The sequence below is a fragment of the Dasypus novemcinctus genome, chromosome 16 (assembly GCF_030445035.2).
Source record: "Dasypus novemcinctus isolate mDasNov1 chromosome 16, mDasNov1.1.hap2, whole genome shotgun sequence".
NCBI lineage: Eukaryota > Metazoa > Chordata > Mammalia > Cingulata > Dasypodidae > Dasypus > Dasypus novemcinctus.
This window is the reverse complement of record NC_080688.1, coordinates 13,437,081-13,463,845: the sequence shown is the minus strand read 5'-3', so window position 1 is coordinate 13,463,845 and position 26,765 is coordinate 13,437,081. Positions and strand designations below refer to the sequence as shown.

At 35.3% G+C, this 26,765-nt stretch overlaps 1 protein-coding gene and 1 long non-coding RNA gene across 3 annotated transcripts in view; one reads left to right on the top strand and one right to left on the bottom strand.

Moving 5' to 3' along the window:
* Positions 1 to 26,765, top strand: part of LOC101415177 (butyrophilin subfamily 1 member A1-like) — a 72,130-nt gene that overhangs the window by 13,455 nt on the left and 31,910 nt on the right. For both annotated transcript variants that reach the window (XM_058277251.1, XM_058277252.1), the window contains exon 3: positions 24,978 to 25,259. In XM_058277251.1, coding sequence (XP_058133234.1) covers positions 24,978 to 25,259 — 282 coding nt within the window. The remainder of the gene's footprint in view (positions 1 to 24,977; positions 25,260 to 26,765) is intronic.
* On the bottom strand, positions 1,307 to 25,150 carry LOC139436649 (uncharacterized). The gene is made up of 3 exons (XR_011645914.1): positions 25,039 to 25,150; positions 3,481 to 3,654; positions 1,307 to 2,362 (listed from the first exon to the last, which is right to left on the bottom strand). It is a non-coding gene; the product is annotated as an uncharacterized lncRNA (long non-coding RNA).

Here is a 26,765-nt window from a genome sequence, read left to right as displayed (position 1 = left end):
TCAAAAAATGAAGTAGTGTGTGTTCCTTCCTTTTCAGTTTTTGGAAAAAGGTTTGAGCTGAATTGAAGTTAATACTTTCTGGAATGTTTTTTATAATTTCCCTGAGATGCCATCTGATCCTGAGGCTTTCTTTGTTAAAAGGTTGTTGATTACTGAATCAATCTCTTTACTAAGAATTACTTTATTCAGGTCTTCCATTTTTTCTTGAGTCAATGTAGGCAGTTTGGATGTTTCTAAGAATTTGTCCATTTCATCTAGATTATATCATTTTTTGGTGTACAGTTTACATAATCCTTTTTATTTAAGCAATACCAGTAGTAAAGTCCCTTTCTCATTTCTGACTTTAGATATTTTTATTTTATCTCTTTATTTCTTTGTCAGCCTCCCTAAGATTTATGAACATTAAAGAAATAAAGAACAAATTTTGGTTGTTGATTCAATGTATGGTTTTGTGGGTTTTTTTTTGTTTCATTGTGTTTAAAATAAAATAAACAGACATAACAATGGGATGCAGAGTAAGTTTATTGAGATCAGGTTGCTTTAATGTAAGAACAGCACCAAAAGAGTATTCTGCTTAAAAGGTTGAGCCAGGGTAACAACTTATACGGATGCTTTAAAAAGGGTAAGGAGAAGGAAGAAGAGATATGATGTGGGGACATTTTCAGGACTTGTAGTTGTCCTGGGTGGCACTGCAGGGACAGTTGCTGGACATTGTATGTCCTGCCATGGCCCACTGGGTATACTGGGGGAAAGGGTAAACTATAAAGTAAACCATTATCCATGTGGTGCACCAGTGCTCCAAAATGTATTCACCAAATTCAATGAATGTCCCACAATGATAAAAGAGGTTGTTGATATGGAGGAGTGGGGTGAGGGGTGCGGGGGGTATATGGGGACCTCATATTTTTTAATGTAACATTTAAACAAAAGAAAAAAATGTGGATGGTGTGGGGTAGTGCAGAGGAAGTAGGATATGAATCATGGTTAGTACATAAGCTCCATGTGCAATGAAATGATGTGAACCACATTGACTATGGCAGCTGTGGACTGCTGACTCAAGGTGTCCTTGAGACCCAGTTCATCAATGAGCAAGGAGGATTTTGGTGTAAGAATGTGGCTATCTGGTGAAGATCAGCAGAATTTGTCTATTGTCACCATGTTCTTTTTGTTAAGTTTTCTTCTCCATGTAGGAGCAGGGGTTTTTATCATCACTGCAAAGAATCATTGTTATGTTAGCCTACTTCAGTTAAATTCCATTTCTTCAATGCAACACCATGAATAAAATAGATACCCAAGCAAATCAAAATGTATAGTAAAATCATTTATCATTCCAATTTCACATTCCCTCCTTTTGGTTGTGGGAGTTGTTTAACTCCCTGAAGAACAAGTATGAATAGTTTGGGATTCTATAGACTGATATTCTAAAGCTATAGGACATAGGAGAAATAGTTTGGTGTCTTTGAGGTACTGTGTGAAGTTGGTGAAAATGCAGAGGAATACAGTACTAAGGAGAAGAATAATGATGAGCAGGATTGGTGGTGCTGGAAAGATTAGAGAGGGTTATTTCATGAATGAAGAATTGGGCTGCTTGTGGATTTTTATGAAGAACTCATAGTTTGAGAGATTAAGTGCAGAGGTAATAAATTCTACATGTTAAGGATAAGGATGTTTTTCCAGTTTTAGTTGGGTTGGGGGAGACAGGGAAGCAAAATAATAGTATAGGTGTTATTTTTGTTAGACAATGGGGCTAGGGAAATCCATATAAAGATGTACTTACCAAATCCAATGGATGTGTCATGATGATGGGAACGAGTGTTGTTGGGGGGGGAGAGGGGGGGTGGGGGTGGGGTTGAATGGGACCTCACATATATATTTTTAATGTAATATTATTACAAAGTCAATAAAAAAAAAGAAATAAAAAAAATAAAAAATAAAAAATAAAGGCAGTGGAGCTAACTGCAGCAAAGAGAGGATAACAGAGTTAACAAGGGCTCCTAGAGGAGGCAATTAAGATGTTCTTCCTCTGTGGGGAGAGCTCTGCATTAGTCAAGAAAATAAACAAAAGGAATTTTTAAAGTGTACTCAGCCCATGTTGTGAGTCTTAGGAGAGCTGTTTGTGTCAAATGCTGGCTGCTTCTGGACCTGGTTGGGAGACAGTGTCAGGTCTCTGATGCTTTCAGTGGTCCACTTGGGGGATAGTTCTGGCTTTAGGTGTGATAGGTGCATCCAGGAGTTGATTCTTTAAAGTTTTGTGGCAGTGAGGATTGTAAGAAGGATTTGAAGGGTCTTTTCCACTTGGGATCAAGTCCATGCTTCTGAAGATACCATTTCCAATACACCCAAACACTTGTTTGCAGGAGATCTGTAGAGAAAGACTCAGAAACAATTTTGTAGAGTTCAGAAAGCATTTTTTAGAGTTTTTTACAGAAGGCAGCTAGTAAGAAGCTAACTTCAGCAGTTTGTGACCAGGAAAATATGTGTCAGGGTCTGCCAGTAACCATTTTATAAGGGGAAATTTGGTGAAGACAAAAAGGACTAGGGGAGAATTTTAACCCGTGAGAGGGAAAATCATTCAGCAACTTTCCCCAGCCATATTTTATTAGACTATAGATGCTTTCAACAAGCCCTGCTTATTGAGGGTAATAGGAACAGGGGAAGTGCTGCAGGAGGGGTGAAGTTGATAGAAGTTTAGAAAGAGTTGTCCTGTAAAGTAAGTGCAAAGTCACTATAGATTTCTCAAGGAACTCCCTACCAGGTAATGATCTTTTCTAACAGAATTTTGGATTTGAATGTGGCAGTTTCTTATATTACAGGAAAAAATCTCTATCCGCTGAGAGAACATGCAGACAATAACAAGGCAATCCTTATATTACAGACAAGGAGGGACTTGGATCAAGCTGATTTGTAAGATCTCAAAAGGCCCTTGTAGTGGTGGGAACTTACCAGGGGCAGGCTAAAAGTGTTAAGCCAGGTTGTTTTAAGGGCAGAAGTTGTAGCTTGCAGCTGCTTCTTGAATTTTCAGATTTAAAATTTCCCCACCAATACATTCTTGAAAGATTTTCCAGTTTACCAGGAATCTAGTGGGTGTGAGTGTGAAGGTGAGCTATCATTGGGTGAGGGATTATATCTGGAAGGATGAGTAGACCATAGGGGCTGACACAAAGTCCACTCAGGATTTTTATGACCCCTTTGGCCCTTCATATTTTTAAGATCTTGGGCAAACATACATGTCTTTAATGAGCTTGAGCAATGTCATTTAAGAACATCTCCTGAGGTTCATTGCAACAGTGCAGAGGGAGAAGGTAGCCTGGCTTCGTAAGTTCCCATAGTTCACCTGGTGTTTCATACTTGCACCTTTTTCAGGGCCAGTGTACACTAGCACATTTCCTTGGGATTTTCTGAATCAGCTCTGCTGTGTCCTTCACTTTTCACTATTGCTATTGCTTTGGGGAGCAAAAGGTTTTGAAGAAATTCACTTACCCACACTGTGTTTTTGTTGGGCTCACCAGAGGATGGAAGGAAACATCAATGTTTCCAGAGCATGCCAGTGTCCTGGGTTACTCCAAAGATATAGTGATTGTCTTTTTAAATGGTAACTGTTTTATTTTGGCAAGCAGCAGGCCAGTATAAACTCTGTGAGTTCTGTCTGTTGAGCTGAGGAAGCCAAGGGAGAAGACCATACCCTAAATTTCAGAATATTTTATTCCATATCCTGCAACTAGATGTCCCTTTTCATTATGATAGCATATGCTTATAAACAAAATATTGTCAGTTTTTTTGTTTTTTGTTTTTCAGTAGGGTTTCAGTGAGATCTGTTCTTGGTTCAGAACTGAGTCAAGAAGAGCAATGCCGCTTTGGGGCTCAGGGTCATCATAGGTAGGTGAGATTGGGGAAAAAAGTGACAAGGTTGAGGATTCTTAATGTACTTGATTGAAATGTTAGGGTTTAACAAGGAGGCTTCTAGGTCTTCACTTTAGCTTGTAGAGAAATGTTGGACATGATGGCTGTTTAAAAGAGTCTCCACAATATGAGGCACAAAATTGTGAAAGTCAAGTCTAAGATTATTTCAGTGACTGCCTGAACCAAATTCCAGTGACAGTGACTGTACATAGACAGGAGGGAAGACTCTCCGTTACTGCACACAAAGTCTGGCTGTAATAGCAGATGGGATGATAATGATCAGCACATTTTGCACTAGTGCACCACATGTACTTCTTCTCTTACAAACACCTGGAAGGGGAGGAGTAATTAGGAAGCCCTAGATAAGACTGTTTTAACAGCCTTGCTGCAGAGATTAGTATGGTGAAAAGACAGGGTCCAAGAGTATGAAAGTTCCAGGTTAGGAGTTTTTGAGGACATTGTAAAGGGATTAGGTAATGGAAGAGAAGCAGTGGACCCACAAAAGGCAATATCGAGGGAATTCAAGAAAGACAGGGGTTTGTCATTTCGTCATGGGTTCTAGGAAATTAAGGATGGCCCTGAGGGAAGAGTGGTCTAGTGAAAGTTCTTGAGCGGAAGCAATATGAGTTCTTAAGAGGAAGCAATAGGAACTAATAAGAATATAGGGTTAGGCAAACTGAAGATTTTACTGAACTTCAGTAAAACTGAAGTTTTTATTTAAATTTATGCATTTGCTCTTTGAAGCACAGATTTTTCTATTTTGACCTTTAAGGAAAGCTGGGGAATTTTTCTTTACAGATCCATACTCAAGCTCTTTTCCTCAATTAATAAAAATAAGCATTCTATGTTCTTTACATGTATGTTACTAAAATGATTTTGTAAACTAACTCTAAACATTTTACAACATACAATCACTACCCAAATTAAACTTATCAGAATAATGACATAATTAAGTGAAAAACAAACATAATTTTCCTTTTTCCTATTAACCCTTAGTAGATACAATATTAGCTTATTTGATCAATAAATCTGTATACATTTAAGGAGAACATACTTAAGAAAAGCAAAGTCATCAGAAATGTTGCTTGTTTATTTTACTATTTTATCAGAATTTCAGTAAAAAAACATTTATGAAATATTTATAAAGAAAAATTTTTGAAACAACTTTTTGGAAACAAGGTAGGGGTTCTGGTTGTTATTTGGGCTAAGCCATGGCTTAATTGCATCTGCACAAAAGCAGTCAGCATTTTTCTGTTTTCTTTTTATAAAGTTATTCAGTTAAAAATTTACTAAAGTTTGATGGCACTAATTCTATTAATGTGACTATCCAGGATTAATTACAATTATCATGGAATATTAATTTTTTTTGCTATTATTCTGGGTTTTTTTTTCCTAAATAATCTTGGGAAATTATACACATGAATCTATTAAAACATGTTTGTACTAGCAGATTTGTTGAAAGACTTAAAAGACCTTACATATTCACCTTAAACAACTTAATATATTTCAAAACAGTAATATTCAATTATTAACAAGAATTAATGAAACATATAACAATGCTTACAAGAAAATAATGCAATGAATACAATTTAATTTCATGTATATTTGGTTTGAAATAACCAAAGTTAAATTTTTTGTGAAATTCCTTGAAATTATATATGTGTAAGAAATTATATAAATGTATGTATGTGTATATATATAAATATATATAAACATATATAAATACAGGTTCACAAAATTTAATTTACACAAAAATTAGAGAGGTTTTTTCCTTAAATGAATAACTTTTATTTATGAGGCCATTTATAATAAGCATTTAAATGTTTATTTTACAATATACTGTATTTTTATTATAAGATTCTCAAACTCTAGTGTACTGAAAAGCATCTCAGTTTTTATTAAATAGTTTTGTTTATCTAAACTTTTGCATGACTTTTACTGGCATTCTGTAAATTAATTTGCAACGGTTTGCATATCCAGGCTTGGAAATACAAATGATAAGATCAAAATTTTTACAAGGTCAACTGAATCATCATTAGTATTTGTGAAAGCTTTTAATTATAGAAGTGTAGTTAAACTAAGATAGAACCAAGAGGGAGAAGAAAAATATTGATGACTGCATATATGAAAATTTACTCTTGAAAATGAAACTTAGCCTGGTGTTATAGGGTGCCTAAGAGTTGCCAGCTGGGAGCCTCCTTTTTGCTCAAATATGGGCTTTCTTTAAGCTGAACTCAGCATATAAATACATTACTTTTCCCCAAGCATGGAACATGACTCCCAGGGATAAGCCTCCCTGGCACCAAGGGATTACTAACAAGCACCAACTAGCAATACAACTGGAAAAGGACCTTGAATATAAGGGTAAAAGGGTAAAAGCAAATGTGTTTATATGGCTAAGAGACTTCAAAATGAGTTGTGAGGTCATTCCAGAGGTTGTGCTTATTCATGTCTCTGTAGGATCTCATTGACTGCTAAAATAGATACCACCCAAAATAACAGGCTCTTTCATGGCTCTGGAGACACCCAGACACTATAGTCAGTGCAGATAACTCAGCAGTTTGGTGCCTTGCCAGTAGGCCGTACTTTGGAATTTATGCTTCCCAGTGTGACACAGTTGGACTCAGTTGTGGTTTCCCAACACATGTCTCTTCTGTCCTTCCTTTTGAACCTATAATTAGTACTAGAGTTGATATGTGTAGGTCCAAGAGACTTAATTGTTTGGGCTGTTCATGTGCAAGTTGGGCCCTGAATCTCAAAGGAGTTCCCACACTTACACTCTAGTTCTTTGGTCTCACCAAGGACAAGTAACATGGAGGTGATGATGGACAACTACAATACCAAAGAACTGAAAGAGTCTACAAATGCAAGCTAAAGAGTTCCTATCCATAAGCCCCATGAGATTGAAGCTCCCTATATTTAGAGGTGGAGAGGACTTCACCATCCCAGAATCCTCAGGTTTGGGGAATGAACTATCGGCTAAAGTAGACATATAGACTTATTTTGATTCTAGCAATGGAAGAATTTATATCATTGATGTAGAGGCAGTGGCCACTGGAGGTTCTGAGGGCAGGAAGAGGGAAAAATATATGTAATATGGGGCATTTTCAGAACTTTGGAATTATCCTGAATGGCATTGCAATGATTGATGCAAGGCAGTATGTATCTTGCAATAACCTACAGAATTGGGTGGGAGAAAGTGTAAACGCAATGTAAGCTTTAATCCATGCTTAGTGGCAATGCTTCAAAATGTGTTCACCAATAGCAATGAATGTACCTCACTAATGAAGGAAGTTGTTACTGTGGGAAAATGTGGGAGGTATGGGGAGTGGGGCATATGGGAATCCCCTGTATTTTTATGTGATATTTGTATAATCTAAGTTTATTTACAGTAGAAAATAAAATAAAAAATATAAAAAGAGCACTAGAAGATCAGCTTCTTCAATTTAGGAATAGTAATTTGTCTCTAAGCTATTTAAATAGGGCTCTCTTAAGAAGTTTTATTTGTTAGTTTTATATTACCATTCAGAGAAGGGAAATATACATTAAACAGGCACAACCCACAGAAACACAGAAGCACAGAAAGATAAAATTTTTTGACTGACTGCTTCCTACAGTAACTGTAGAGCAACAGTAAAGGAACAGAAATAGAATAGAATTCTCTTACCTGAGGTCCAAAATCCAGAGGCTGTGACTTGACAGCCAAAAGAGAGGCCACGACAGCAGCCCTGCCCAGAATTTAGCTCAACAAACAGATTTTTACTCAACCACAATGTGGCAGTAGTTCAAAGATCTGATATGAGTTAGATAAGTGAGCCAGACTATGAAACCAGAGAGGAATGTAAAAGATTCCTGCATGCATCATGCTCATCACCAAGGCATTGGAGGCATCATCCCAGCATCCAACATTGGGTCCCACTTCTGAACAACTACTGTTCCATTTAAGAAGAAATAGACTTAAAAAGGGAATGCAGAGGAAATTTATTGACCTAAATTTGAAATAAACAAGAGCAGTACCAAAAGATGTTTCTGCTCAAAGGGGATCAGCTTATATGGTCTCTCTTTTTTTTTTAAGATTTATTTATTTATTTATTTCTCTTACCCCCCACCCCCCACCCCAGTTGTCTATTCTGTGTCTGTTTGCTGTGTCTTCTTTGTCCACTTCTGTTGCCGTCAGCAGCATGGGAAACTGTGTTTCTTTTGGTTGTGTCATCTTGTTGTGTCAGCTCTCCATGTGGGCAGCTGCACTTTCTTTCGTGCTGGGTGACTCTCCTTATGGGGTGCACTCCTTGAGCATGGGGCTCCCCTATGTGGGGACACCCCTGCATGGCAGGGCACTCCTTCCACACATCAGCACTGCACATGGGCCAGCTCCACATGGGTCAAGGAGCCTGGGGTTTGAACCGTGGATCTCCCATGTGGTAGACAGACGCCCTAACCACTGGGCCAAGTCCGCTGCCCATATATGGTCTCTTGAATCAAGGGGAAGGTGTGGAGGAATGGGGAGGAATAAGGGGACATTAATGAGGGTTAGTACATGAGCTCCATGTGCTACAAAGATGATGTGAACTACAAAGACAGCAAGGACTGTGGACTTTCCAGTCATGTTGCCCTTGAATTCCAGATAATTAATTAACAAGCAGGCTGTGGTATAAGAATGGGGCCATCTGGTGAAGATCAACAGACATTGTTATTGTAAGCTTGTTCTCTTTGTTACTTTTTCCTTCCTGGTAGGAGCAGGAGTCATTGTCATCAGAAAAGGATCTTTAGTATGTTAGTCTGTTTTAGTTAACTTCTGTTTCTTCTTTGTAATCCCCTGGATATAATGAAAGATCAAGAATTTCCAGATGGTTGAAAAATGATTTGTCATTCCAATTTTACAAGATTTTAATTCATTTTTCTCTGCTCTTATAATTGTTATTTCCATGCATCTGCTTGATTTGGGTATTCTATTTCTGACTCTTCTAGTTTTGAGGTTAGGTCTTTTATTTGAGTTCTTTCTTGTTTTTAATGAAAGCATTGGAACTATAATTTTCCCTCTCAGAACTTAAAATTTGGTATGTTGTTTCCATTTTCACTTGCCCTCAAGATACTTCCTAAATTCTCATCTGATTTCTATTTGACCCAATGATTTCTTGGGGTTTGGACATAACCTCCCTGGCACTGAGGAATTATTACCATGCAGGAACTAGTGATCCATTTGGAAAAAAAACTAAATGCACATTTCAAGAAGACTTCATTGACTTCCACAGTAAACAATGCCTCAAATTGTGGAACTCCTGAGGACTCTAGAGACATTACTTCAATGTTAATAATAAACAAAAACAACAACAAAAAAAACACAAGAAAATTCCTCATCTATCATTCTTTCTATGCTTCTCTGACTGTACATAGCTCTTTTTTCTGAATATTCTAACCAAAGTATATAATCAATGGCTTTTAGTATAGCAATAATGTCATATATTCATCATCTTAAAAATTCTAGAATGATTTCATACTCCAAAAAGAAAGTCTCCATACCCCTTAGCATTCCTTCCTCAGACATACAAAGCAACTAATTTTTTATCTTTATGAATTGATTTATATTTACATTTCACATGAATGGAATCATACAATATGTAGTACTTTGTATCTCATCTCCTTCACTTAGTATAATGTGGGGGATTTTTTGTCTGATATTAACATTATGTAGTATTAACTTACACTTGTTCAGCTTCAAGGAAAAGTGGTTTTATATATACACTTCTACCCTTATAAATATTTCACATAATGTATTTATATTTCACTATATATCCAGTTGATAATAGGGCAATCATACACTTTTGTGTCTCATTTCATTCAACATAATGTCCTCTAGGATCATCCATGTTGTCAGATGCCTCACATCTTCATTTCTTCTTACCACTGCATAATATTCCATCTTGTGTATACTCCTCACTTTATCCATTCATCAGTTGAAAGACACCTGGGTTATTTCAAACTTTTGACTATCATGAGTAATGCTGCTATGAACATCAGTGTGCGGATTATTTATTCATGTCACTGCTCTCAGTTCTTTGGCATATATACCTAACAATGGTATTGTAGGGTCCCATGATTAGTACACATTCAACTTTGTTAGGAATGACCAAAGAGTCTGTCATAGTGGTTGTACCATTCTACATTCCCAATAACAGTGAATAAACATTTCTATCTCTTCATATCTTCTCCAATATTTACAGTTCTCCAACTTTTTAATAGCAGTCTAATAGATGTGAAATGATATCTCATTGTAGTTTTGATTTTCATTTCTCTAATCACTAATGATATTGAATATTTTTCACCTGCATTTTTCACTATTTGTATTTCTTCTTTAGATAGTTGTCTTTTCATGTCTCCAGCCCATTTTTAATCAGATACTTTTTCTTTTTGTTGTTGAGTTTTCTGATCTCCTTATATCATGGATATTAATCCCTTATTAGATATGTGATTACCAAATTTTTCCCCATTGAATTGTATGCCTTCTAAACCTTTTGACAAAGTCCTTTGAGGTGCAAAAATACTGAATTTTGAGGAGGTCCCATTTATCTATTTTTTCCCTTTTGATGCTCATGCTTTCAGCATAAGATTAAGAAACTACAGCTTACAACAAGATCTTGAAGATGTGTTCCTACATTTTCTTCTAGGAGTTTTATGATTGTTGGTTTTATATTTAAGTCCTTTGAGCTAATTTTTTAATAAGGTGAAAGATAAGGGACCTTTCTTTCTTTTCCATATGGCAATCCAGTTCTCCCAGCACCATTTATGAATAAACTGTTCATCCAGCTAGGTGGACTTTAGAGTGTTGTCAAAAATCATTTGACTGCAGATGAGTGGGTCAATTACTGACACACTCATTCATTCACTCAGTTCCATTGGTCATACTATCTGTCCTTATGTCAATACCATGTTATACCTACCAGTGAAGCTAAGTAGTATGCTTTAAAGTCAGGAGGTGAGAGTCCTCCACCTTTGTACTTCCTTTTATAAGACTTTTTTTGCTTTTCAGGTTCCTTTACCTTTCCAAATAAATTTGATTATTGGTTTTTTTGGTTTCTGCAAAAAAAAAAAGCTATTGGGATTACATTGGATCTGTAAATCAGTTTTGGTAGAATTGATATATTAACAATATTTAGTCTTCTAATCCATGAACACGGAATGTCCTTCCATTTATTTAAATCTTCTTCAGTTTATTCCTAAATATTTTTTTTCACAATTACAAATGGAATTTTTTAAAATTTCGCCCTCAGATTGCACATCACTAATGAATAGAAATGCTATGACTTTTGCATATTAACTTTGTATCCTCCCAAGTTGCTGAACTCATTTATTAATTCTAGTAGCTTTGCTGTGGATTTTTCAGGATATTCTAAATATACAATCATGTTATCTGTGAATAGTGAATGTTTTATTTCTTCCTTTTCTATTTGAAAGCCTTTCACTTCTTTGTCTGGCCCAGTTTATCTAGTTAGAACTTCTAGCACAATATTAAATAATAATGGTGACAGTGGTCATCCCTGTTTTGTTACTGATCTCAGCTGGAAAGTTTTAGTCTTTCAACATTGATTACAATGCTAGCTGTATGTTTTTCATATATGTATTCTTTTTATATTTTATTTTTTGTCTTTATTTTTTAATGTTCATATATGTATTCTAAAAGCTATTCTAAAAGCTTCCATCTATTCCAATCTTCTGGTATGATTTTAACAAGAATGAATGCTGTATTTTTTCAAATGCTTTTTCTGCATCAATTGAGATGATCTTGTGATTTCTTCTTCAAATTATTAATGTGGTTTATTATGCTAATTGATTTTCTTATATTGAACCCCCCTTGCATACCTGAGATAACCCAGTTGATCATGGTGTACAATTCTTTAAATGTGCTTTTGGATTATGTTTGCAAGTATTTTGTGGTGGATTTTTGTGTCAATATTCATTAAAGGTATTTTTCCATAGTTTTCTTTTATTGTAGTATCTTTATATGATTTTGGATAGGGTGATGTTAGCTTCATAGATTGAGTTTGGTAGCATTATTTCCAGTTCAATTTTTGGAATAGCTTGAGCAATGTCAGTATCGGTTCATATATGAACGATTGGTAGAATTCATCTGTGAAGTCATTTGGTGCCAAGCTTTTCATCTTCGGGAGATGTCTGATGACTGTTTCAATTGTTTCACTTTTGATTGGTTTGTTGAGGTCTTCTATTACTTCTAAAGTCAGTGTATGTCTACTCAGGTCCTCTTGCCCTTCTAAATAAATTTCATAGCTTTTCCCATTCAGTAAGAAATGTGGTGTTGATTTTTTTTGGATTGCGTTAAATCTGTAGCTCAGTTTGTGTAGGATAGATATTTCAACGATGCTTATTCTTTCCATCAATGAACAGGAAATATTTTTCCATTTCTTTAAGTATTTTTTCTTTCCTTTAAATTGTTGTGCAATTTTCTGTGTATGTCATTTTATCCTTAGTTAAATTAATTCCTAAGTATTTGATCCTTTTAGTTGTTATTGTAAATGGTATTTTTTCTTGACTTCTTCTTCACATTACTCATTACTGATGTACAGAAATGCCTCCGTTTTGTCCATTTATCTTTTTAACCTGTGACTTTACTAAACTCATTTATATGCTCTAGAAGCTTTGTTGTAGATTTCTGAGTTTTCTATGTATAAGATCAAGTTGTCTGCAAAAATGAAATTTTGACTATTTTCTTTCGAATTTGATTTTTTAAATATTTTTTTCTTGACTAAGTGCTCAAGCAAGTACCTCTAACACAGTGTTAATTAGAAATGATAAGAGTAGACATTTTTGTCTTTTTCCTGATCTTAGAGGGAAAGTTTTTAGGTTTTCATCGTTGTATATGATGTCAGCTGTGGGTTTTTCACATATATCCTTTATTATGTTGAGGAAGTGTCTTTCTGTTCCTATCCTTTGCAGTGATTTCATCTGGAAATGATGCTGTATTTTGTCAAATGCTTTTTCTGTATCTATAGAGATGATCAGGTGATTTTTTTTCAATCTGCTTATGTGGTATATTACATTGATTGATATTCTTATGTTGAACTATCCTTGCATGCAAGCACAACTGGACATGGACTATAATCCATTTGATATGCAGTTGAATATGATTTACAATTTTCTTGGAAGTACAAGGGGTATCAAATAGCCAAAGGCATATTGAAAAAGAAAATGAATTTGGGGGAATCACACTACCTGACTTTAAAACATATTACAAATCTACAGTGGTCAAAACTGCATGGTATTGGCACAAGGATAGATATACCTACCAATGGAAATGGATTGGGAGTTCTGAAACACATCCTTACATACAGAGTTCTCTGATAATCTAGAATGCCAGCAAGCCCACTCAAATGGGAGAGAATGTCCTCTTCAACAAATGGTGCTTGGAGAACTGAATATCTACATGCAAAAGAATGAGAGAGGGACACCATTTCACACGTTATTCAAAAATCAACTCAAAATGAATACAAGATCTAAATATAAGAGCCAAAACCAGAAAGACCTCAGATGATAATGTAAGGAAGCATCTACAGGACCTTGCAATAGGAAATGGTTTCATGAACTTCACAACCAAAGCACAAGCAATGAAAGAAATAATAAATAATTGGAACTTACTCAAAATTAAAAACTTTTGCATCTCAAAGGAGTTTGTCAAGAAAGTGAAAAGACAGCCCACCCAATGATAGAAAATATTGGAAACCATATATCTGATAAGAACCTTATATCCAGCACATAGAAATTGTATACCTTGAAAAAAAAACAACCCATTTGAAAATGGGCAAGTGATTTGAACAGACACTTCTCCAAAGAAGAAATGAAAAGAGATAAAAAGCACATGAAAATATGCTCAACAGCATTTGATATTAGGAAAATGCAAATACAAACTACAATGAGATATCGTCTCACAACAATTAGACAGGAAGAACATTATAAAACAGAGGTCTACAAGAATTGGAGAGGATGTTGAGGAATGGGAACTCTCATCCACTGCTGGTGGGAATGTGAAATGGTCCAGCCATTGTGGAGGACAGTTTGGTGGTTCCTCAAAAAAATAACTGTAGATCTGTCAGATCATCAAGTAAATCCACTGCTGAGTATATACCCAGAAGATCTGAACGCAAGCACATGAAGAGATAATATGAATAACAATGTTCATTGCATCATTATTCACTATTTCCAAAAATTGGAATCAATCCAGATGAACAGATGAAGAGATAAACAAAATGTGTGGTATATTATATACAAAGGAGTATTACTCAGCTGTAAGAAGAAATACACTACTAACATGGAATAACATGCATGAATCCTGAGTACCTTATGTTGAGGGAAGCAAGCTAGGCTTTGAAGGGCACATTTTACATGGCCTCACTGATATGAATTAAGCAAATTAAGCAGACTTAGTGTGCTAGTCTGGAAGATAGGTTTACAGCAAATAGAAAGGGAGAAGAAAGTTGTGAACCAATGCCTGTATGGGAAAACCTATGATAAGGTGGAATGAGTAGTTGTACTGGAAGGGCAATGACAGGGTATAGTGATACCTTTGGATTGGGTTGTGCAAGTTCGATAGGGGGTTGTGTGGGTAGACTGTGTTACAATGTCCTTGGACCTGGGGTAGGGAGCAGGTGAACATTGGGGATTGTCAGGTATGTGGTTAAAACAACAATGTTGGGGAAGTTCATTTGACAATATGACAAGGAAGGGTTACTGATTTAAGGTTTTGGATGGGGTCATTTAAGATAGGGCACACCTGGGACAGTCCTCTAGAGAATGTGCAAGTGATCATTTTGTCACAGAGTATTGTTTTAATGGGTGGAGACCCACATAAGGAGTGGGAAGGAGTTGGACTCCCATAATGTGGAGGCCAAATATGTTCTCAAACAGAGGGGTGGGTGTCTCTCAAGAGCATATGTGGCTCCTAATAGAGGAGGACACACCAGTGTATCAAAACCTCAGTGTTCTTGCACTTAACTATGAACTTTGTGCTTCAAGGAGTGAAACCTAGTGGTTCCCATGGGCCCCAAGGTGATGGAGATGAAGGAATAGAGTAGATGGAAGAGAGGTAATTTAGGGGACAGTGTAAGTGTTCTACATGATCATGCGATGGTAGACACTGGCCATGTTGAATTTCATAAAAAATTTATGAAAGTGTATGGTCTAGAGTGTAGACAATAATGTAAACCATTAACCATGATCCATGGCTATACTTTAATATTTGTATATCAATTGTAACAAATGTACCATCCACATATAAAAAGTTTATTGATATGGGAAGGGAGAAAAGGGGAAGAATGTTGGGTATAGGGAGACCCCTGTGTTCTGTATGTCACTTTACTGTGATCTAAAACTTCTTTCAAGACAAAATGAAAAAAAAAAAGTCACTGGGGAAGAAATTGCAGAAAATGTACCTGTAAATACAGGACAACAGATATTACATTGATGAAAGAAAAACTGTCAAAAAATTTTCCAAATATTTCTCATTTTTGTTAGTCCAGTTGTGTAGGGTGCCAAAGAGTTGCTATCCTAAAAGCCTACATGTTGCTCAAATGTGGTCCCTCTAAGCCAAACTCAGCAAATAAATGCATTACCTTCCTCCCAGTGTGGGATAGGACTCCTGGGGCTGTACTTCCCTGCTACCGAGGGATTACTACCAAACACCAACAAGTAATGCAATTGGAAAAAGACCTTGAATAAAAGGGGGGAAAGGAAAAGACAAATGAGTTTATATGACTAAGATACTTAAAAGTGAGTGGGAAGTCATCCCAGAGGTAGTGACTTTGCAAAATTTCAACATGATCTCATAGACTGCTAAAGTATGTAATACCCCAAATAGTTGCACTCCTGAGGGTTTTGGATACATAGAGGACTTACAGTAATGGTGGATAGCTCTGGAGGTTGGTGCCTTGCCTGTGGGCCCTACTTTGGAGTTTGTGCTCCTGAGTGTGACAGAGTTGAACTCAAATGTAACTTCTCTCCACGTGGTTCTTCTGTCCCTTTTATTTGAACCTATATTTGGTGCTGGAGTTGGTTGGTGTACATCCAAGGGACTTGAATCTTTGGGTTGTCTGTGTGACAGCTGGACCCTAAGCCTCAGCAGAGTTGTAACACCTACTGTCCAGTTCATTGAACTCACCCAGGACAACTAATAAGGAGATGAGGATGGACAACAACTTTACCAAGGAACCAAGTCTACACCTGCAAGCAAGAGAGTCCCATCCATCCATCATATGTGATCAAAGCCCCTCTCAATTAGAGGAAGAGTGGATATCACCATCCCTGAATCCTCAGAATTGGGAGAAAATTATGGACTAGAGCGAACTTACTGGTATTGTACTATAAACTTATTGTGATTCTAGCAATGAAAGAAGTTATATCATTGATTTAGAGACAGTTATCACTGGAGGTTCTGAGGGCAGAGAGAGGGAAAAAGAGGTGTAATATGGGGGACTTGGAATTGTCCTAAATGACAATGAAATGACAGAAACAAGCCATTATATATCCTGCCACAACCTACAGAATTGAATGGGAGTAAGTGTAAACTACAATGTAATCTATAATCCATGCTTAGTGGCAATACTTCAAATGTGTTCGTCAACTGAAATTGTTAATGTGGGGAAGGTTTGGAGGTGTAGAGTGGGGCATATGGGAATCCCTTATTTTTTGTGTGTACCACTTTGTGTAATCTATTCTTTAAAAAAATAATAAAAATATTTTAAAAAATAAAATCAGTGTGCGTTTCATATGCTTCCAGGAATTTGTCCATCTTGTCTACATTTTCTAGTTTTGTTTCTTTTTTTGGCATGCAGTTGTTCATAGTATAATCTTATGATCTCTCTTCTATCTGCAGTGTCAGCAGTAATATCCCCCCTCTCAATTTCGATTTTATTTGTGCCTTTTCTCTTTATTTCTTCGTCAGTCTAGCTAAGTGTTTGTTGATTTTGTTGATCTTCTCAAAGAATGATTTTTTAAAAAAATTCTCTCTATTGTATATTTGTTCTCAATTTCATTGATTTCTGCCCTGGTCTTTACTATTTTTTTTTTTCCCTTCAGCTTGGTTTTGGATTAGTTTGCTGTTCTACCTCTAGTTCTTCCAGGTGTGCAGTTTGATCTTCAATTTTAGTGCTTTCTTCCTTTTTAATAAAAGCTTTGAGGGGTATAAATTTTCCTCTCAGCACTGCCTTTGTAATGTATCATATATTTTGATTTGTTCTGTTCTCATTTCCATTCATCTCAAGATATTTGTTGAATTCATTTGCAATTTCTACTTTGACCACTGATTATTTAAGAGTGTGGTGTTTAATATCCATATTTTATTGATTTTCCCTTTTTTCTATTACTGTTTTCCAGTTCCATCTGTTATGATCAGAGAAACTGTTTTGTACAATTTCATTCTTTTTAACTTTATTGAGACCTGTTTTGTCTTTCAATATGTGATTATAATGATATAATCCAGGATATGTGATTATCTTGGAGAAAGATCAATGAGCACTTGAGAAGAATGACCACAGAATTGATGGTCTATTTCTGAACTCTCAATACAATTCCATAGTTCAATGTTTATACATTTATGCCAAAACTATGATGTTTTGACAATGGTAACTATGTAATATTCTTTTAGTTTAGGATGTGTGAGTCCTCCATCTTTGCCCTTCTTTTAAGGTGTTTTTGACTATTTAGAGTCCATTTCCCTTCTAAATAAATTTAGTAATTGACTTCTCTACTTATTTAAAGTTGAGTACTGGAATTTCATTGGAATTATGTTGAATCTGCAGAATCAATTTGGGTAGAAATTATATATTAAAGATATTTAATCTTCCAATTAATGAACACAGAATGTCCTTCCATTTGTTTAGGTCATCTTTCTTTTAGGATTTTTTTTTAGTTTTCTGAGTACAGGCCTTTTATCTCACTGGTTATGTTAATTCTGAGATATTTGAGTATTTTTATTGTTATTGTAAATGGAATTTTTTTTTTCATTTCCTCTTTCCTCTTCAGATTGTTCATTACTTGTGTAGCTTTTCTTAGATACTTAGAGATATTCTATATTTAGGTTAATTTCATCTGTGACTAGGGAGAGTTTTACATCTTCCTGAGTTGGAAGTCTTTATTACTTTTTCTTGCCTAATTGTTCTAGCTAGAACTTCTAGCACAATTTTGAACAAGTGTTGTGACATCATTTCCTTGTTACGGATCTTAGAGGGAAGGCTTTCAAAGTTTCCCCACCGAGTAGAATTTTGGGTGTTTTTTTTTTTTTTTTTTTCATACATGCCCTGTATTATTTTGAGGAATACTCTTTCTATTTCTATCTTTTGAAGTGTTTTATCAAAAAAGGATTCTGTTTTTTTTCTCTTTATTTTTTAAAATATTACAGTCAAAGCATGAGGTCCCACTCCTCTCACCCCACTCCTATCAAATCAACAACCTCTTTCATCATCATGGGACATTCATTGTATTTGGTGAATACATTTTAGAGCACTGCTGCACCACATGGATGATGGTTTACATTTATAGTTTACATTTTCCCCCAGTCCACCCGGTGGGCCATGGCAGGACATTGTCCAGCAACTATTCCTGTAGTACCATCCAGGGCAACTCCAAGTCCTGAAAAATGCCCCCACATCATATCTCTTCTTCCCTCTTCCTACCCTCAGCAGCTACAGTGGCCACTTTCTCCACATCGATGTTACATTTTCTTCCATTGCTTTTTCTACAATAATTTTTTTTTCTTCTTCACTTTTTAATGTGATGTATTACATTAATTGGTTTTTATGTGTTGAATCACACTTACATACCAGGAATATAAAAAATAACTTTATTGTGTGGTCTAATTATTTTAACATGCTGCCGAAATTGATTTACACATATTTTATTTAGAATTTTTGCATCTATTTTCACTAGAGAGATTGATCTGCAGTCTTCTTTTCTTTTGGTATCCTTATCTGGCTTTGGTATTATGATTATGTTGGCTTCACAAAATGAGCTGTGTAACTTTCCTTGCTCTTCATTTTTTTTGAAGTGTTTGAGCAGGATTGGTAATAATTCTTTCTGAAATTATTGATAGAATTCACCTGTGAAGCATTCTGGTTCCGGGTTTTATTTTGTGAGGAGTTTTTGATGACTGATTCAATCTTTTTTTGTTTGTGATTACTTTGTTGATGTCCTTCTTCTAGTGTCCATGTAGGTTGTTCACATAGTTCTAGGAAGGTTTAGTTTCATCTAGTTTGTCTAATTTGTTTGCATACATTTTTTCATAATATCCACTTATGATCTTTGAGGTCAGAAGTAATGCTCTCCTTTCTATTTCTGCATACTTTCTCCTTTTACTTTGTTAGTCTAAGTGTCTGTCAATTTCATTAATTGTCTCAAAAAACACCTTCTTATTTTGTTAATTTCTTCTATTACAGTTTGTTCTCAATTTCAGGTATTTCTTACTAATCTTTGTTCATTTCTTTCCTTCTGCTTGCTATGAGATTAGATGGTTCTTATTTTTCTAGTTAAACAAGGTGTTCAGTAAGGACATTTTAGGTGTTCACTGTACTTTTCATGGCTATATTTTACTTTTTATATTAATTTTCCTAGTCACTCCATCATACAAGATAATAGCTACAATAACAATAAATCTTCTTAGGTCTGTGGCTACATCCCCCTCCTTATTTTTCTTTATTATTCAATCTTAAGGGATTTTGGACAATGTGGATATTAGGGGTAAAGTAAAGGAATTATTGCATTTGCCATTGATGGTACACATTGTTTGGTGAACATCACTGATCTTTCATCATCATTTTGTTAGTTTTCCAGGGCAAAGTCTGAAGACCTGTAAAGTAGTAATTGCTTGCAACCCTGTTAGGTTTCAGAGCTCAAACAGAATATGAACAATCTGAAGATGTATGTCTCTAAGAAATATACTAAACAGTACCTTGAGATTTTATGTTCTAATAAAGGGGTTAGAAGTATCATGATTATGAGAATTATAAAGGAGTATAACTATGTTATATTGTGGCATACATTTTCATATATTTTCAGAAAGTTCCCACTAAGGAGTTGTTGATTTTATGAAGTCAAGTGATTGCCTGTGTTGTCTGGGTGCCCCTTTGTTTACTCTGCCAATTTGTGAAGTCTGTCAGAAAATTATATCAGCTTAAATTCCAGCATGTCCTCCTCACTCACTTTGAAATCTCTTAGCCTTAAAAACTCTTGTTTTATTTAATATTTCCCCCTTTTGGTTAAGGCCATTTTCCAAATGAATTGCTGATTAATTCATGGTAATAATCCCTTGATATCAGGGAGCACCCTTACATAGACTAACAAAAAATAGAGAGAGAAGATGCAAATACATAAAATCAGTAATGAGGGAGGGGAAATAACCAATAACCTGAGTAAAATAAAGGATCATAAGATAATACTATGAAATACTCTATGCCAAGTAGGTGGACAACTTATATGATCCAGAAACGTACAAAAAAACCTTACTGGCAAAAGAAGAAGTAGATATTCTTGATCTTTATGTACAAATCACAAGTAGTAAGATTAAATCAGTCATCAAAAACCTCCCAGGAACTAAAGGCCCAGTACTAGATGGTTCACAGGTAAATTGTACTAATAATTCTGAGTAGAATGAATCCAAATCATACTTAATCTCTTCCAAAAATTGAAAAGATGGTGTATTAGTCAACCAAAAGGATGCTAATGCAAAATACAAGAAATTAGTTGTTTTTTTATGATTGGTATTTATTTGAGTAGAAGCTTACATTTACCAGGCCTTAAAGCACAAGTTACTTCCCAAACCAAACTCTTTTGCCACGTATTGGAGCAAGACAGGTTCCGATATGTGCCAAGGTGCAGACTTCAAGGGTTCCTCTCTTCTTTGGGCTTGCTTCTCTCCAGGCTCAGTATTCTTTTCTCCCATGGACTTGCTTCTCTCTGGGCTCAAGTTTCCTCTCTTCCTGGGGCTTATTTCTCCTTCCTCACATCCAAGCTCCCCTGTTTACTTATGCCCTGGTGCTTAAGTTGTTTCTCACTGATCCTGACTCCACAGAGACTACACTGCCCATGATTCACTTACACTGTCCCTATAGTTCAGTGCACAGAACTCCCAGATGAACTCTTTTCATGAATATCCTATGGTGAACCTCACACAATCAGCATGATTAAAGTATAGAAACTAAAGATGATTGTGCAATGGGCACAGTTTATAATCCTTAAGATTCTCCTAGAAACCACTCAGCTAAACTGATGAACAAAATCCTTTTTCTCTATTTCCACTTCCTCATTTTCAACTCAAAACTATTTTACTAATCCACATCTGGAAAGGCTCTTAATTCCAGATCTCAGCTTCAATAGTTTTCCTCTTAAATCTGTTTCTCCTCCAGTCTATCCTTTCCATGACACTTTCAGTCAAAGCTGACAGTGGTTTTGTTCACACAGCTCTCTCAAAAAGCAGGGATCAAAGCCATCTGACAGTAAAAGTTTCCACAAGACTTTCCTAGATAACTGCATTTTCAATGATGATTTATAGGTTCCAAGTTTAAGTAAGTTCTCAAATGGGGCACTGTCTTTTGGGGACTTGATTTCCAGAGGCTCAGAATTTCCAGAATCAGTTTCTGGTTTCTTTGTGCCCAAGAGTTCAGTCTTCAGCATATTTCTCTCATCTAGCATTATGCTATAAGCTGCAAAGAGAAGCCAAGCCACATTCTCCAGGTTTACTTTGGAAAATTTTTTAGGTAAATACACAGGCTTGCCATTTGTAAATTCTGCCTTCCGTAAAACACCAGGAGTGTTAATCCTGCTAAATTCTCTGCAACTTTAAAACACAGATAGCTATTCCCTCAGTTTACAATAATAGTTTCATCATTTACTTCTAAGGCATCATAAAAAGCCTTTACCATCATATTGCTATCAACAATCTCTTCAAAGTGATCTAGGCTTTTTTCATCAAGCATTTCTCAATTCATCCAAAAATATCCTTTACCCATTTATTAAACTTTTCCAGCATTTTGATAATTGAAAAAGTACTTTCCCACTTCTTGGTACCAAAGTCTGTGTTAGTCAGCCAAAGGGGTGCTGATGCAAAATACCAGATGTCTGTTGGTTTTTATAAAGGACATTTATCTGGAGTAGAAGCTTACAGTTACCAGGCCATAAAGTATGTGACTTTCTTCACCAAAGTCTTTTGCTGTTTTGGAGCAAGATGGTTGCAAAAGTCTGTGAGGGTTCAGGCTTTCTGGATTCCTCTCTTCCCTGGGCTTGATTCTCTTTGGGTTCAAGTTTCCTTCTTTCCCAGGGTTTGATACTCTCCAAGCTCTGAGTTCCTATCTTCCCAGGGCTTGCTTCACTTTCCTCACAACCAGGTTCCCCTGCTTTCTTTCCAGGGCTCTTGCTCAAGATTCTAGCATCAAAAACTCCAAAAGGACCTCCTATATTTTTAGTGTAATATTTTTGGGTCATCCATGTATTTTTTAAAAGTAAAAAATATATTTAGAAAAATTCCAACTCTGTTCTTTGCCAAATCATTTATTTTTGAGTACTCAACCTTTGGTGGCTGGGGACTCAATATCCTACTGTCTTTGCCCAATCAAAGACCTAATCATAATTTAATCATGCCCAGGTACAGATCAGTTTACAAACATAATCCAATATCTATTTTTGAAATTCATGAACCATATCAAACTGCTACAGGTGGAATTATTACATAACTTATTCTATGAACCTAACATTACCCTAATACCAAAGGCAGATAAAGAGGCTACAATAAAAGAAACTTACAGGCCAATCTCTCTAATGAACATAGATGAAAAATCCTCAAAAAATACTTGCAAATCAAATCCAACAACACAATAAACAAATTATATGCCATGATCAAATTGGTTTCTCCCATGTATGCAAGGATGGTAGAACAGAAGAAATTCAATTAATGTAATAGATCACATTAACAGCTCTAAGGAGAAAAATCACATGGTTACCTCTATGCAGTAAAATCATTCTGAAAAATTCAGCATCTTTTATGGATTAAAAGCACTTTGAAATATAGGAATAGAATGAAACTCCTTTAATATGATAAAGGGAAGATATGGAAAATGCACAGCTAACATCTTACTCAATAGTGAAAGCCTGAAAGCTTTTCCTCTAAGACCTCAAGAAAAAAAAGTATGCTCACAACCACCACTCTTATTCAACACAGTGAAGTTCTTGTTAGAGCAGTTACACAAGTAAAAGAAATAAAAGTCACACAAATTGGAAAATAGAAGTAAAATTTTCACTATTTACAGAAGACATGATCCTATATATTTAAAGTCATGAAAAGCCTAAAACAAGGTTGGTAGAGTAATAAAGGAGATCAAGATATTTAAGGGTATGAGATCCATATGAAAAACTCAGTAGTGTTTCTGTGCATTAAGTATTAACAATTGAGTAGGAAATCAGAACAAAAATTCCATTTACAGTAGCAACAAAATCATCAAAGAATAGGAATAAATTTAATTAAGGATAGAAGCACTTGTACACAGAAAACTTCATGACATTGCTAAATGAAATCAGGGAAGACCTAAGGAAATATAAGGACATCTCAATATTCATGGATTGGAAGATTAAATGTCATGAAGATGTCAGTTCTACCAATTGATTTACAGATTAAATGCAATCCCAATAAAAATTCCTATAGTCTTTTTTATAGAAATGGAAAAACCAATTATCAAATTTATGTGGAACTGTAAGTGACCCTAAATAACCAAAAACATATTGAAAATAAAGAATGAAGTTAGATGATACACACTATCTGATTTTAAGTTATATTACAAAACTACAGTGATTAAAACTGTACCCTTTGGGCAGAAAAGTAGCCCTGCACATGAATTTACTCTTCTTTACAGTAATTTCTCAACCTCTTCCTCCCTGGATGCTGTACTGTGTTCTTCTGGCCTTAAGAGTTTCAAAACAGTCGTATCAGGCTATTTCTGCCTACTTAATAGTTATTTTGGAGGAAGGACTATATCTTGCAGCTGCATTATTCAACATCTTCCTGGAATTTCTTTGATCTTTGAAGACAATTATCTGCCACTCCTCTGTTCCAGTCATTAAGAAGGTGAAAGAGTGGACAATATTGCATGCCTCTTTCTTTTTAAAAGTTGTTTTTTTTAATTATTTAAATATATTTTTAAAGAATATTTAGATTACATATGTGTTAAAGAAAAAAAAAACAGAGAAATCCCTTATTCCCCTCCCTCTCCCCCTCCCATACTTTCTCACATTAACAACATGTTTCAGTAGTGTAGTACATTTTTTGCAATTGATGAACACAATTGAAGCACTGTTATGAACTGTGGACTACAGTTTACATTATAGTTTATGCTCCACTTAAGAATATGATGTAGAAGGTGCCTACATCATTCCCATTTACATCACCCAGAGAAATATCTGGAGAGATATAACAATAGATAAAACTTATATTACCCCCAAATTTTACTTACGGTAGCTACTTGTTGCTACTTAAATATAATAAATACTAATTAAAATTTAAAAGTCAACTGCTCAATTACACTAGCTCCATTTCAAAAGTTCAGTAGCCACATATAGTTAGTGTCTATGTACTGGGCCATGATGATATAGAACATTCTTAATCACAGGGCAATTTATTGAAAAGAACTGCTCTAGAAAAAAATGATGAATGGATATTTTAGGGACACCTTGCTATCTACCTCAGATAAACACATAATGATTTTTGTTCAAAGACTGCAACAGGATTGATACAGTTTTCAGTGACACAACTTAAGCAATCATCAGATAAAATTATGAGTAATTTGCCAAAGATATAGAAGGAAGAGGGAAAAATGATATGGAATTGCTTAGTATTTTTGTGCCTATAGAAGTACTGGTATAGATTATTTAATTTACTCCCCCTCTGAATCTTTTGGAGTCAGTAATTTTTTTACCCTCATAATTACATAGGATAGTTGAGATCCATAATTTTTCATTGACAAACATATGTTCACTGGCCCATGTGAAATGTAATAAACACTTAAAGAAGTATAATTTGTCTTCATTTCGTTTTCCAGGCTCTGGAACAGCCCCTCACATTCACATTGACCATGGTGAAACCAAAGGGCTCAATCTGACCTGCACATCCATGGGTTGGTACCCAGAACCTGAGGTACAGTGGAGAGACTTGCAAGGACAACATTTGTCACCAGCTTCTGAAACAAAAACACCAGAAAGAAATGGCATGTTTCATGTAGAGACATCTATAATGCTGGATAAAAGTTCAAAAGAAAATGTGGCCTGTTACATAAGGAACCCAGTCCTCAGCGTGGAAAAAGAAGGGCACATTTCTCTGACAGGTCAGTTCCTTCCAGGTTAGAATCCTGAAGTTTTGCTGCTGATCAAGAAGGTATAACTGATAAAGACCTATGACCAACAGACCTGGAATTTGTAACTCTTATGTAGGAACTTAGTAAAATTACATCTTTCTCCTGTTTTGTATCCCTCTATCAGTCAAATATATTCCATTATTTTAATATATTAAAAATGCATGAGATGTTCTAAAGCAATTAAGGATAATGAAGTTATTTTGAGGAATTCAAAGTCCTTCTATCTTACCCCTAAGCCCTCATGCAAGGGAAAAGCATTCATGACAAATTTATGCTTATTTTACCATTCTGAATTTGAGTCCTGACAGCACCACCTACCAGCTTTATGACATAGAGCAAGTAACAATGTTTCTGAGCCTAGCCTCAAAATTTTTAAGGAAATTTAATTTTGGAAGTTAAATAGGAATAATACTGTGTACCTCATAAGATTGTTATGAAGATTATCTGACAAAATTCATATCATGGGTAGACATGAGCTCAGAAAACTCAAGCTAACTTCTATACTTACCCATAATGATTGTTCAAAGAAATAAAATTTTGCCCAAAAGCACCCCTGCAAGTCTCCCTATTTATTTAACTTAGGAAAGAAAGCATTGTACCCTGTCAACAAGAATTTTCTTCATTTGCTCTTTTATCTCTCTATCCTCATATCTTTCCCCTACCATTCCTACTCAACCTCCTTCCTCTACCACCCATCAACCCCTCTATCCATGCTCTCTTAATTTTAATTTAACTATGTTTTTCTCTTTGGTCCTTCAAGATTTAACCGTAATCTCTCCCTTTGTAGTAAGTCTTCACCAACATAGTCTGCGATAAATGACCACTTTTTATCCTTACGTTATTTTCAATGTGTTTCAATATATTTCCAGGTAGAGTATTATCCCTTTGAGGACAGTATGTCTTATTTCTTTTAATCCTCAATTCTTAGCATAACACTTAGTCTAAAATTTATTTTGCAAAGGGAATAAATAAAAGAACATTCAATGAATTTTACTAACAAGTAAATGGCATTTCTTGTGTGCTTCATTTTTGAAAGCCACGATTAATTAAGATAATTAAAAGGAAAATTTAGGTTTTAATGTGAGGTTTGAAAAGCTAATGTCCTTAAATTATTATTATTTTTAAATTTTATGACAGATTTAGAAAGATAAAAAGGAAGAAAAACACCAAAGCCTTCTAATATTTTTACACTTAAGAAAGGTAATAAGGAATATTTAAGACGGGATGATGAGTTTGGAATGAGAAAAGAACAAATGAATGCTCTCAAGTCATCATAAGAGAAAGCTTTTGAAAACTTGGATGTTGGAGATTAACTATGAATTTAAAAATGCCTCTTCATATTTATATAATTAAACATAAATTCATAGTGCCTTAATAGCTCCTTTGGACCAGTATGAACCAACAGAATAATATTCTCACCATGCCATTACTACTGATTTAAGCTGCCATTGGTCAGTTGGACATCTCAGAAGGGTC